This window comes from Tursiops truncatus, chromosome 7 (genome assembly GCF_011762595.2).
Source record: "Tursiops truncatus isolate mTurTru1 chromosome 7, mTurTru1.mat.Y, whole genome shotgun sequence".
NCBI classification, from domain to species: domain Eukaryota; kingdom Metazoa; phylum Chordata; class Mammalia; order Artiodactyla; family Delphinidae; genus Tursiops; species Tursiops truncatus.
The window spans coordinates 9,217,334-9,231,830 of NC_047040.1; the positions used below are offsets into that span (position 1 = coordinate 9,217,334).

Genomic DNA, 14,497 nt, shown 5'->3' on the forward strand with positions numbered 1-14,497 from the left:
ATTTTTCTATGTAGCGAAGTGGAGATTGCAGGCAGGAAGAGCTCATGGCGTTGATAAGGTGATGGGAGGTTGAGAGCTACTTTGCTCTGTATCCTAAAAGGAGTCACGAGACTATTTGCTGCTGTGAGTGCCTTGTCTGGGTACTTAATTGCCATGAGAAAGTAGGAAGAAAACAATTGTTAAATAACCCATCTCAGGGAGGTAGAATTTTCTCCCCTGAAACTGTACCACTTTTGCCCCTCTGCCAACTTAACAGAATACAGAATGTACTTGGGTTTTCACTCAGTTACCCACAGCCTGTGTTTTAAAAATTCCCTGTTATACTCAAATGTGGAATCTAAAAAACACAACAAACTGGTGAATATAACCAAAAAAGAAGCAGACTCACAGATCTAGAGAACAAACTAGTGGTTACCGGTGGGGATGGGGAGGGGGAGGGGCAATACAGGGGTGGGGAAGAAGGAGGTACAAACTATCAGGTATAAGATAGGCTCAAGGATGTATTGTACAACACAGGGAATATAGCCAATATTTTGTAATAACTGTAAGTGGAAAGTAACCTTTAAAAATTGTATTAAAATTTTTATACAATAAAATTTTATATAAAATTTTTATAAAATAAAAATCAAACACCCTCCCCCCAAAAAATCCCTGTTATAATAGCGGTAACTGTCCACATTTCTTTGGGGAAGCCGCACCTCTCTTAGAAATATTTATGGGTTTATTTGACAACGTAAAGTCCTGGGAAGTTGGACTCTGCACGAGGTCTGCAAGCAGAATGTCTAGAATTCTCTCCGGCCATGTCCCAGGGCCAGATCAGAGGCTGTTCACGTGGGGGGATGGAGCCTGGCATCTCGGGTCCCGAGGGTGGGGGACCTGAATACCATCTTAGCGGAGCAGAGTCAGGAAGGCAGCTGCACTCAGCAGGAGTGTCTCCCGCTGCCCCTGTCCCCTCACAGTTCCCTATGGGGACATGCAGCCACCTACTCATGGATGGATTCAGATGACAGACACCAGGAAATAATTCAAAAGCCGTGTTCCCCTTTCCAACGCCTAGATAAAATACATACGTAATAAAAACCTGCTAATAATCATTTATTGTTTGTTACCATACAGCAGAAGCCTCTTTTCTGATGGGTGGCAGGGCATGGGCGCCTCCTGTCCTGCTGCCCCTGTGCTGGGGCCATGAGCTGACCCTCCCTGTGGCAGGGACCGTGGTTCGGGCAAAGCCCAGCAGAGGCGGTGTGCTGCATTTGTGTGCAAGTACTCTATGGCTTCTTGAATCAACAAAACCTTAGTTCTTAATCAAAGGCAGCAGAAGAGGTTTGGACACAGATGGAAAACACAGCCGTGCCTCAACTCTCCTGCAGGTAGGAATGTGTGACCCTAGAGCTCACTGCTCCTCTGGCTTCCTTGTTGTTGTATCCTCTTGCGGAGATGCCGCTGGAGCTGCAGCTTGTTGGTGAAGAACATCTGTCTCCAGCCCATTTCCTGAGCCAAGGCTCTCATTTCTGGGGTGATGTGGTCACAGGCAGACTGGACGATCTGCTCCCACAGTTTGCCTGACGTGCACAACTGTGGGTGGAAAAAGTCAGAGGTGGGTGACATCATACATGGGTTAAGGAAAAGTTCACTCACTCACAACATCACTATCCAACCCCTGCTGCCCGTGAGACAACGGAGGAAACACCACGGGTGCACAAAGGTGTGCCAGACACAGTTCTGAGTCCAGAAACTTCCTCTTTGAGGAGAGGCAAGTGCACAAGTATCTAAAGGATGAAGCAATGTTCGATTAATGGAATAAATCAAGTCCTGATCTCATTTAAGATGCAAAATTTGAAAAAGAATAGATACATGTATATGTATAACTGAGTCACTTTGGTGTACACCCGAAACGAACACAACATTGTTAATCAACTATACTACAATATAAAATAAAAAGTTTAAAAAAAAGATGCAAAATGTGACACAGTTATAAACAGTACACATACAACATGATATGGTTAAGTTTACACACGCAACATTATGTGGTGAACTTCCAGTTAGCCACGTAACAGGCTGATAATGGTGTGGTCAACTGGTCTTCACCGAGGGCTGCAGCAGTTTCTCGAGGAAAAGCGTTGCTAACTCCTGCTCAGCTTCATGTTTAACCCTTGCTTGAGTCACCTCTCCCCGGGCTTGTACAGCGGACACCGTAGGTCACTGCGGGCTACTCAGTAGCGAACTGCATTGAAGCGGACAAGCAGCCCTCGGAGACTGCCAACCAGCACACCTAAAATTTACACATTCCTGGTGCCAGGGTCCCGTCCTCATGTTTTATTCGGAGTCCTTTGCATGCATGACATCACACCATGCAACAGAGTGGCCTACAAGATGCAGTCGCTCCCCAAGCCTGCCAGACACATGGCAAAGGGAGCCGTTCTCTGGGAATAATCTTCCCAGGGATGTTCTTCTGCAGTCTGGGCCTTTACCTGAGGGCCATGAAGTTAAGGACAGACAAGACCCCTCTGGCCCAATATCTGCACAAGACCACTTTGCCCTCCCTCCAAGTTCAAAGCTGCCAGAGTTCAGCTTCCATTTACCCAAGATTTCCTACTAGGACTTTTTCAATCGTCACTATCATTTACGGCAACTATGTTCATCAGTCTCCCGCTACTTTTTTTTTTTTTTTTTTTTTTGGCCGCACTGCTGGGCATGTGGGATCTTAGTTCTCCAGCCAGGGATCTAACCCACATCCCTGGCAATGGAAGCGTGGAGTCTTAACCACTGGACCACCAGGGAAGTCCCATCAGTCTTCTGCTACTAAGCACTCTTAACAGGAGATTTCCTAATCCCTTGCTTCCATGCCCCCAAATCTTTCCTAAAGTTAAAGCTTCCACTACATGTATTATTTCCGACCTTAGAGATAGCCGTGACTTTTTGGTACCTGTATGCAAGACTAGGAACATTGAAAGGTGCTTGGATATTTGACACTGCGTAGTGATAACTCCGGTAATATGAAATGTGCTCAAAGAAGGGTCTCACGTGGGCCTCAGAACACTTCCTGGCTCCATCCTTCCTGTGCCAATTGTGCGCTCAGGGAAGTTCATCACCAACCTGATTCTCCTGTCACATGTGAAAATCCAGCAGTGGAAAGAATAGGCATGACAGAGGATCATTAAGGAGCCCACAGTTCCTTTAAACTGGTGGGGGGTGGGGAGCGGCGCAGAGCTTGTGGGCTGAGGCTCCTGCTTCCTGCTCAGACCCTCCCAGACACGGCCCCCTGGAGCAACTCACAAAGACTCCTCTTACAAGGAGGCAAAGAAACACAAGAAGCAGATGGGCCGCTGGAAAGTCAATAATGGTGGGAAACAAGATTATCTATGGATAATGATCTGTGCAGACCCTGTGTCTGTGAATAATAAAGAGAGTTGATCTGACTGACAAAAATTAGGTTGAACTAATTATTTCACTATTTAAAATTAGAGGGCAACTTTAACACTTAAATAGGAGAAGCAGACAGGCATGGTAAAGTCCCTCCAACTCCAGAATACTGAATCCAGTTGGGCTCTATTTAGAAAGGCGGGGGGCGGGTTCTGCAGAAAAGGCCTACACTCACTAATCATTCTTCCTTTCCTTAGAATTTGTTTTAGTTTCGTGTACAGCCTTTAGCCCTCAGCAGTCTAGACACAGCAAATTAGAAGGCTGGTTGATGCCATCAGAGGCAGAGTAGTGAAAGCAGAGAACAACGGGTTGCGAAACTAACAATAAGGGAAGAAATAGAAAAGAGAAATACAAACTAAAGTGACTATAGTTTGGTCCATTTAGTGTGGAGATAAGCTGCCCCACAATTTTCAATAGCCTATTCATTCCTCCATTCATCCATCCATCCAAACTGTATGGAACACCTATGGTACTGGACAGGGCCCCTTGTTTCAGACCACAGAACATATTCTATGTTGTTTAAGCTGAGAGGGATTCAGTACAGGCAATAGGAAGCTCACAGAATATCTAGTAAAACCAGAGGGAAACGTTCAATGCTCTACAGCCAGGAATAACAGCAGCTAGATGTATAAAATAGATAATTAATGATTAAAAATAATTCTACTATAAATACCCTTGTTACATATATGTTTATTAACACATGATTTTCTTTAAAGTACATTCTTAAAAATTTAACTTTTCAAAAGAATTGAATATATACCATTAAAGTATCCTGTAGAAAGTGTTTACTGACTTATAATTCCTAGAGTAGTGTAAACAGAGCATCACCATGCAAAATAAATCCTCAGACTTCGTTGGCTATAAAGGTGTCTTCTTTTAATTTACATTTCTTTGTTTACTTATGAGATTGCTTTGTCGAACTTTGTTGATTTCTGTATTTCGTCTTTTGCTAATTGTTCATAATCTCTGTTCATTTTTGTATTACGGTATTATTAGTCTTTTACTTACCAATTTATAATAATTCTGCAAAGTTAATCATATGTTGCTTATTTTCTTTCTAAAGTTTGGGTTATTACTTTTTTTTTTTTTTGGTAACATCTTTATTGGAGTATAATTGCTTTACAATGGTGTGTTAGTTTCTGCTTTACAACAAAATGAATCAGTTATATATATACATATGTTTCCATATCTCTTCCCTCTTGCGTCTCCCTCCCTCCCACCCTCCCTATCCCACCCCTCCAGGCGGTCAAGGGTTATTACTTTTACATGTGCAAATTAAAAATTTTTTAAATTTTGTTTACGGGGATAGAATCAAATCTAATAGTCTTTTTCAAAATTAATTAATTAATTAATTTATATTTTTGGCTGCGTTGGGTCTTCGTTGCTGCGTGCAGGCTTTCTCTAGTTGCAGCAAGCAGGGGCTACTCTTTGTTGCGGTGCACAGGCTTCTCACTGTGGTGGCTTCTCTTGTTGTGGAGCACGGGCTCTAGGCGTGTGGGCTTCAGGAGTTGTGGCACACGGGCTCAGTAGTTGTGGCTCGTGGGCTCTAAAGCGCAGGCTCAGTAGTTGTGACGCATGAGCTTAGTTGCTCCACGGCATGTGGGATCTTCCCGGACCAGGGCTCAAACCCGTACCCCCTGCACTGGCAGGTGGATTCTTAACCACTGCACCACGAGGGAAGCCCTAATAGTCTTTTATATATGGTGTCTGCCTTTGTTTATACGCCTATAAAGACTTTGTCTATTCCAAAAACATTTTTAAAAAATTAAAAAATATATAATAGATAACTAATGAGAACCTACTGTATAGCACAGGAACTCTACTCAGTGCTCTGTGGTGACCTAAATGGGAAGGAAATCCAAAAAAGAGTGGAGGTATGTATACATGTAGCTGATTCACTTTGCTGTACAGCATAAACTAACACAACATTGTAAAGCAACTATACTCCAATAAAAATTAATTTAAAAAAAAATCAGGGCTTCCCTGGTGACGCAGTGGTTGAGAGTCCACCTGCTGATGCAGGGGACATAGGTTTGTGCCCCAGTCTGGGAAGATCCCACATGCCGCAGAGCGGCTGGGCCCATGAGCCATGGCTGCTGAGCCTGCGCATCCGGAGCCTGTGCTCCGCAGCGGGAGAGGCCACAACAGTGAGAGGCCCGCATACAGCAAAAAAAAAAAAAAAAAAAAAAAAAAAAAAAAAAAAATCAGTAGTCAGATTAAAAAATGACACAAGAAACCCAGACTGTTCTAGTGGAAATCTCACTGCTTCTGCTCCCCAACACTCAGCACCTAAAGATGTGCTAACGCCTTGGACCGGACCCTAGAACCTCCCCTACAGGCCTCAGCGCCATGCTGGCAGGAAAAGCACGGAGGCTGCCCCACCTGGCTCACATCCTCCTTCCAAGACTCTTGCACGTGGGTCTACTTGACAGAGCCCAGGCTACGCCCAAGACACTACTTGCAAAGGCATCCATGAAATGTAGCTTTTATCTTTCTTACCTTCACAGCACACAAAGGCAACTCCGTGTAGTGTGAGGGAGCTCAAACGGGCGTGAAGCCAGCCAGCCCACTGCATGTCTCCTCTGTCTGACCTCCTGGCTGTTCTTATCCATACAGACCCTTCTTCTCACACATAGAGACCCTTCCTCTCACACGTAAGCTTCCCAATGACGGCAGTAGCAATGCTCTACCTAACGCAAAGCAACTGCCCCTCATACGGTGACAATGCCTTTATTCTCTGCCTTCACCTCCACCCCACTCCCGCCAAATCCCAGCAGTCACTACAAACCTCTGGGTAGTGTTTGTTACCTCTAGTTAATCCCAGTTCATCTTTGTATCCTAGAATTATAAAGTTAACCAGTACCGACTTGCCCTGTATAAAATAATAGAAGAAAGGGAAAGAGGAAAATATTGGTTTACATATAAATGTACATATCAGGGCTTCCCTGGTGGTGCAGTGGTTAGGAATCCATCTGCCAATGCAGGGGACACGGGGTCGAGCCCTGGTCCAGGAAGATACCACATGCCGTGGAGCAACTAAGTCCATGCGCCACAACTACTGAGCCTGCGTGCCACAACTACTGAAGCCCGCGCGCCTAGAGCCCGTGCTCCACAACAAGAGAAGCCACCACAATGAGAAGCCCGCACACCGCAACGAAGGGTAGCCCCCACTCGCTGCAACTAGAGAAAAGCCCGCGCGCAGCAACGAAGACCCAACGCAGCGAAAAATAAATAAATTTTTTAAACATGTACATATCACTGGGTGAGGAAGAAAATATAGGGAGCTACTATAGTCCTAGGTTCTGCAACTGGTCACAAGCAGGAGTTGTGTTTGTAATTTTCTCATTCTACTACCCTTTCCACCATCCTTTTGTTCTCAGCCAGCACCTCAACTGGTCAAGCTGCTATACCTGCTGAGGTGATCCAAACCGTCTCCGGTTCCTGCTGGGTGTGAGTACTTCTTGATCTCTCAGGTAGAAGATGCTTTAGTCTTCTTTAAATAAGTTTTGCCATTGAACAGGCCAGTATTAGAAGGCACTCACAGAGGGAAATCCCTGGCTGTCCAGTGGTCAGGACTCTGCACTTCCATCGCAGGGGCCAGGGGTTCCATCCCAGGGGATTCCTCCCTGCTTGGGGAACTAAGATCCTGCAAGCTACGCAGTGCAGCCACCCCCAAGAAAAGAAAAAGAAAAAAAAAAGCACTTGCAGGGATGGTCCGGGTTCCAGAAATACTTCTCTGTAATTCCACTGTGAACAAGCAACTCTATTTTTCTCTAATAAACATGATTAATCACCAGAGCCAACACAGTAATGCCCATTTGGGGATTTTTTTTTTTTTTTTGCCTGTTTGTTCAGTGGCATTAGGAGCCCCAGATAGCCTGGGAGCACTCTTCATTCTTTTAATTTCTAGTTCAATGGAGTCATTGTTGTTCTTTAGGCGAAACTATTCATTCTTTGACTATCAAGATCCCTTACCTACTAGAAGCCTAAGTTGTGGAGAAGGAAACAACACTTTTTCACATGGGTGACTATGTATGATTCTGAGATGATACTCCCACTTCCGTCCTTTGATTGTAGCTACAGAAGAAACAGGACCACATTCTGGCCAGTGACCGAGACCATATAATACATCCTGTAAGACCGCGCTCCAACGTTGTAAAGTGTTGTCCGTTAGCTGATGAGGGATTAAGCGCCTCCAAGAAGCCGTGAGGACAAATATTTCTAGACAGTGGAGTATGCAAGCTAAGAGCAGGAAATTGTGTACTCATTACCGTATTTATTTATGTCTACTTGTTTAATAAATGAATTTATTTCAGCAAAATAATCTGAAGCAATCTTGTACGGGCTATGACGATGGAAAAATAAGGCATTTGGTCAGTTTGCACACAATGCTGCTGAAGGAGCATGGCGTGCCACAAAGCCGAGCCACACCCAGAAGAGGTAACCCATCCGGGGGGGACACATCGCTGCTTTCTCCTTGGTGACAAGCGTCCAGTGTAACTGACCTACCGCCTCGTTACTGATTGGACGCCCTGGAGCATGGCGCCTTCCTGGGGACTCGGCATTGCCTCTCCTGTGACAGTGGGCAGGTTAATCTTGAAAATAAGAGACTCATGTGGTTGAGTCCGTGCACAATTTCCATCCTTGCCACCTGGGTATTTGGTTTATGAGCCCAGCTGGGGAAAGGAGCTGACTGACACCCATAGAGCAAACCACCTTATCATCTCATTACTGGAAGCATCCCCGGCACTGAGTGCTCTTTGGTGAGCAGTCACATGGGACACAAATACCTTGATTCTTTGGCTTATTCTGAAAAGTCCACCCAAATACCTCTTCCCCAAAACTCCTCATTAATCTCCAAATCTTGTTCTTTTCAAGACTTTGACCATCTAGGCAAAACATTAGCCTTTGCCCCACAGAAATCCAAGAGCTGTTTCTCAATAGCAGAGCAGTTATCTGTAAAAGCATCCATGCCTTTACTCTAAAACCCTGGAGGTACGAGGTGTAATTTTCCTGATGACGCATGCCATAACTTTCAGCAAGGATCCAGATAGACCATGGCCATACAGGCCACAGACGCTCTGAGCACCATGAAATCTGCTGGATCACAAGGAGCCAGTGACTCAGCTGCTTACACTGCAAGCTGGGCCCCATTTAAAACTGGCAGCTTTATGGGCTATTTGCTAAATGAATCAGAGACGCAAACTCAAATGTGCTGTATGTTACCTTAAAACTAAAAATATCCACAAAGAGCTGTGCTGTTTTCTTAGGATAGGAAGTTACAATAAGGCAACGGATATTAGATAACGCATTGAGATGGCAGGCCTCTCAATTTTTTTTTTTCTTTTTTTTGCGGTACGCGGGCCTCTCACTGCTGTGGCCTCTCCCATTGCAGAGCACAGGCTCCGGACGCGCAGGCCCAGCGGCCATGGCTCACGGGCCCAGCCGCTCTGCGGCATGTGGGATCTTCCCGGACCGGGACACGAACCCGTGTCCCCTGCATCGGCAGGTGGACTCTCAACCACTGTGCCACCAGGGAAGCCCCTTAAAGTATTATTTTGTTGTTGTTGTTGTACGCTGGCCTCTCACTGCTGCGGCCTCTCCCGTTGCGGAGCACAGGCTCCGGACGCGCAGGCTCAGCGGCCGTGGCTCACGGGCCCAGCCGCTCCGCGGCATGTGGGATCCTCCCAGACAGGGGCACGAACCCGCGTCCCCTGCATCGGCAGGAAGACTCTCAACCACTGCGCCACCAGGGAAGCCTGAGTAGTTTGTACTTTTTTTTTTTTTTTGTGGTACATGGGCCTCTCACTGTTGTGGCCTCTCCCGTTGCAGAGCACAGGCTCCGGATGCGCAGGCCCAGTGGCCATGGCTCACGGGCCCAGCCGCTCCGCGGCATGTGGGATCTTCCCGGACCGGGGCACGAACCCGCGTCCCCTGCATCGGCAGGCGGACTCCCAACCACTGCGCCAGCTCCCTGACATCTACGATGTCACCAAGGCATCCAAGGTATCTGCTACTCCTGCTCATCAGCATGATGTCACCAATGCAGACCAGCATGTAGGAAGGTGACAGGATCAATATCTCTGTGATGTAAGTATGACTCAGCTGGAGAACTGACATAGTCCTGAGGCAAAATGATGAAAGTACGCTGCTATTCCCATGAGGTGAAAGCAAATCTACTGTGGAGTTCTTTCTAGAAAATCCAGGAAGATATGAGGATGGTGGCCAGGCAGGAGGCGAGACAGAGTCAGATGATAGACATATTTTGAAGGTAGAGCTCATACCACTTGATAATGAATTAGATGAGAAGGAAGAGGAAAAAGAAGAATTAAGGACGAGTTTTTGGCTTGAGCAGCTGCGTGAATGTTGCCAAGGACAGAAAAATAAGACTGTGGGAGAATTAGAATTTGTAAATAAGTATGTGTGTGGGGAAATTCAGAGGTCTGGTGTGGATGTGTTAAATTTGAGATGTCTATACTGCTAGATCTAGGAGGAAGCATTGAGCATGCAATGAGATATAAAAGTTAGGAGTTCAAGAGGGCAACTCAGGGCTGGAAACGTATGTTTGAAAATTAGCTGCATGTAAATAATATTTAAAGCTATCATCTCAGTGTGACTGTAGATAGAGAAAATGGCCCAAGGAAGTGCTCTAGGACATTCCAGCATTAAGCAGTCAGGGCATAAAGTTTTCAGCCAGGGGGACTGAGAAGAGCAAAGAAAACCTGGAGAATAATGAAATGTGTAAATGCTGCTGAAAAGTGAAATAAGATGGGAATTAAAAACCGACTGGTGGGACTTCCCTGGTGGTCCAGTGGTTAAAACTTCACCTTCCAATGCAGGGGGTGCAAGTTTGATGCCTGGTCAGGGAGCTAAGATCCCACATGCCTCGCAACCAAAAAACCAAAACATAAAAAACAGAAGCAATGTTATAACAAATTCAATAAAGACTTTAAAAGCTGTCCACATCAAAAAAAAAATCTTTCAAAAAAAAAAAAAACTGGTGTATTTTACAAGGTGATGGACAATAGCAACCTCGACAAGAGAAGTGTCAGTGGCTTAGTGGGGATGGATGCCTGGCTAGAGTGACTCCAAGAAAGAATAGGAGAGGAAGTAGAAATAGCAAGTACAGAGAATGCTTGAGGAATTTTGCTTTAAGAAAAGAATGGGGAGTGAGGTCAAGGCAATTTTTTTTAAAATGTATGTTTATGTGCTGATGGAAATGATCCAGCAGAGGGGTAAAATTAATGATGCAGTGATGCATGGTGAAGAGGGGTAACTGCTGAGCCAAGTTGTTGAATAGGTGAGGGGAGTGAAATCCACAAGTGGAGGTGTGGCCATGGATGATAACAGGGAGAATTTATCACCTGCAACAGGAAGTAAAGCAGAACGAGGCGCTAGCAGAACTGGCGAGTGGCCTGGGAGGCCATTCTCTTATGACTGCTTCTAGTTTCTCATTGAAATAAGAAGACTCAACATCAGTGAAGAGTGAGGAAGAAGGTGGGATACAGAGACTTGGGGAGAGAGAAGAGGGTGTAAAATAGACATCTCAGAGGGTGAAAGAGAGAAAGAAACTCAGTTCTTTACAGGAAAAGTATTTTATAGGCATAGTGTAGTCTTTGGTTCTGAGTTGGTTTCTAAAGCCAGACACATGTTCAGAAAACACAGTCCCAAGAAACACAGAAAAGAGGAGAAATGAAAAATTAAGGTCTTTTTTTTCTAGTATGGAAGATGTTAAAGCAGGTAACTGTATTTGAGAAAAAATACTATTATGATACTATCTTCATTATATGAATCTTAACGTACACACTGCTTTGTTCGGGATTTCCAGTTTGTGGCAGAGACCGTGACGCTAACCAAGTATTCCCTCTCTTCTCCCACATCTCCCTGTGCCACACAGTTACGTGGGGCCGTGTAATTCGTTCTGGCCAAAGGACTATGAGTAGAAATGCTGTATCAAAACAGAGTGCATGAACCTCAGCTGTCTCTTCCCTGCCACAGTGACTAAGGACACCACGTGCTTCAGATGGTTCAGTTACAAGACGGTGGAGTCTCTAATAGCCTGAGTTGCTGCAAGACATTGTGGAGCAGAGCCTCCTGTCAGCCCACAATGAGTATGAATCATGAATGAAACAAACAGATATTATTGTCTTAAGCCACTGTTGTTTTAGGGTGGTTTGTGATCCCAAGTCACAATTTCTAACTTGGTCTATCCTAATATAGTTATTATGGAAAGCTTTTGAATTTTTCTAGTATTTGATATGTAATTGCAACTTAAGGATGACTACAACCTTTGAATCCTCCACAAGATAATGATGGGGTCCTTCTTGTAGTGCAACTCGTTCAGAATAAAATCACCTTTATGGAATTCCATCAGTGAAATGATAAGCTGGTATAGACTCAAGCCATCTTCTGACTTTATTCCTTCTGTTAAATTTCATGGTTGCAAACTTGGTTCATTAGAAGTGACTCATAGGCTTCCCTGGTGGTGCAGTGGTTGAGAATCCACCTGCCCATGCAGGGGACATGGGTTCGAGCCCTGGGCCGGGAAGATCCCACATGCCGTGAAGCAACTAAGGCCGTGTGCCACAACTACTGAGCCTGCACTCTAGAGCCCTGGAGCCCCAACTACTGAAGCCTGCGCGCCTAGAGCCGTGCTCTGCAACAAGAGAAGCCACTGCAATGAGACGCCCGCGCACCACAACGAAGAGCAGCCCCTGCTAGCCACAACTAGAGAAAACCCCGCGCGCAGCAACGAAGACCCAATGCAGCCAAAAATACATAAATAAATAAATTTGTAAAAAAAAAAAAAAAGAAATGACTCATAGACAAATATTTAAAAGATATATGAAAAAGGAATCTGAGCTACCACAATTATATAGATAAGGATAATGAAGACTGTGACATGTCCTGAGGGGGCAGGACCTTTTCTGCCTTACTGCTCATGGGGTGCTTCCATGTGGCCTGAGGAAGAAAATACTTTCATGGCTTTGAAAGTATCATTGTGGGACCTACCTGCTGTAGCTGCAGTCTACCTGAGGGAAAAAACACATTCCCATACTTAACTCCATCTTATGAAGACAGAACCTGTTCCTCATGTTCTTCAGGGACGAGCTGATTTGAACGCTGGCCCTGCCACTTAGTAATTAAGTCATCCTGGACATTCTACTTATTGCTCCGAGCCTGGTCTCCACGTCTGATCTTGCATTTGGTCATCTGAGGAGGAGAATAAACTGATTCAAGCACACCAGCCATAGAGTAAGGCTGCCCGGGCACAGCACCTGGCTCCATGTTCATTATCTGTGTGCTTTACCTGAGCTTCTGTTCCCCCCTTGAAAATCAGGACAAGAGAGTCTCTACTCATCCATCTTACGGCACTGTTTGAGGATTGCACTGGATGGCATACATTCAGCACTTAGTAGATATTCAATAAACGGAACTTATTATGATTATATGGAAATGATACTAAACTTTTAGTGCTGTGAGGATTAGGAATAACATATATAAAGCACATGGAAAAGATGTAATCAACGGGCGGGAAGGGGAGACAGAATAGATGCTACCTCAGCCATTTCTGAGGAGACACCGGAAACAAAGTCCCCATAGGCACTTAGCCACTGGGGGGCCAGTTCAGTTGCCATAGTTGGGAGTCTAGGGAGCACCCCGCAGTGCCAGGATTGGGACAACCCCGCCACCATGCGACAGCTGTCTAAAAGTGACCTGACTGTGCCCCTAACTGATGTCCCCCACCGTGGACCATCACTTCAGCCCACCAGGCCACACCCAGCTGCCCACTATCCACCCTGCCCACAATTCCAGACAGCCAAGCATCCCATTCCCACCACCCCTGGCCTGGCCTTGGCACTGTCCTACTTTGCTCCCACGTGTTCTGACTTCTTTCTGGGGGAGGTGAAAAACATGTAAGCGTTATCTCTATTTCATGACACCATTGCACTCACTTTCGAGCAGAAAGCAGCCAGTGGTGGTTACTTTCATACTTCATGTTACTCTAAATGTATTCCAATAAGGGAAAAGAGTGAATTTCAAACAGAAATTAATAGTGTAATCAAGCATAATCGTTTAAGATCCTTTCTGCATAAATATCAAAAGCAAAAACTATTATATTCACATCATGAAGGTTACAGTTAAACAGCAATGCTGAATCTTCTGATAATGACAGCCCCCCAAACATTTTGATGTTAGGCAGGTCCTTCATTATCTTATCCCATCTTCAACAGTTCTTCAAGGTCCAGTTTCTCTACTCGGATTACAACATATTCTAAATATAAACAAGAAAGGAAAACTCTTAGAAAATATCTTAATATTAAAAAATAAAACAGGACTTCCTTAGCGGTCCAGTGTTAAGACTCCATGCTCCCAATGCAGGGGGCATGGGTTCGATCCGTTGTCGGGGAACTAAGATCCGGCATGCCATGCCACACGGCCAAGAAAGCAATAAAATAAAATAAAATAATGAAAAATAAATAAGTAAGTAAAAATAAAACAGATCTGAACCTCCTTTTAAAACTCTGAACTCTGTAACACTAGTATAGGTGACTACCCCTTTCCCAGCACGATACATTTCAGGATATCAGTGTATCTTATATAACAGAGATTATGGAAGAAAATGATGAGGTTTTGGAGGAAAGGAAGGAATTCTTACAAGAGAGCTGAAATTTCTACCAGTGTAATTTCATTTATGACTTATTATATTTTACAATGAAAATATTCAGTTTTGTTTTGTATTATAAGTTGGTTTACAAAATACCCCCATCTAGGACTCCCAAACCCTGGGGCTCTTTTGCTTGATAGATGCCAGGTTGCAAAACACAAAGTACCCATCCTGACTATGGTTCCAGCTGCTTTGATCCAAACATAGCCAATCGTGGATTTAGCTCCCCCTGGAGGTGGTGCATGAACTTAACACACATAAACTACATTCAAGTTGAAAGGGATCCTAGGGTTTATCTAGTTAAAAACTTTCCTTTTATAAATGTGGAAATTAAGGCTTAGAGGGGATAAGGGTGTGACTGCCCAAGGTTCATGGTGCAGAGTAGCTGAGCAAAGAACAGAACCC

At 44.8% G+C, this 14,497-nt stretch overlaps 1 protein-coding gene across 4 annotated transcripts in view; it reads right to left on the reverse strand.

Moving 5' to 3' along the window:
• Positions 1-1,082: 1,082 nt before the first annotated feature.
• Positions 1,083-14,497, reverse strand: part of FBXO36 (F-box protein 36) — a 101,038-nt gene continuing 87,623 nt past the window's right edge. For 3 of the 4 annotated variants that reach the window (XM_019923459.3, XM_073807175.1, XM_073807176.1), the window contains one exon: positions 1,083-1,575. In XM_019923459.3, the coding sequence (XP_019779018.1) occupies positions 1,387-1,575 (189 nt within the window). In that variant the 3' untranslated portion in view covers positions 1,083-1,386. The remainder of the gene's footprint in view (positions 1,576-14,497) is intronic. The other variant, XR_002173992.3, reaches the window with a different exon arrangement.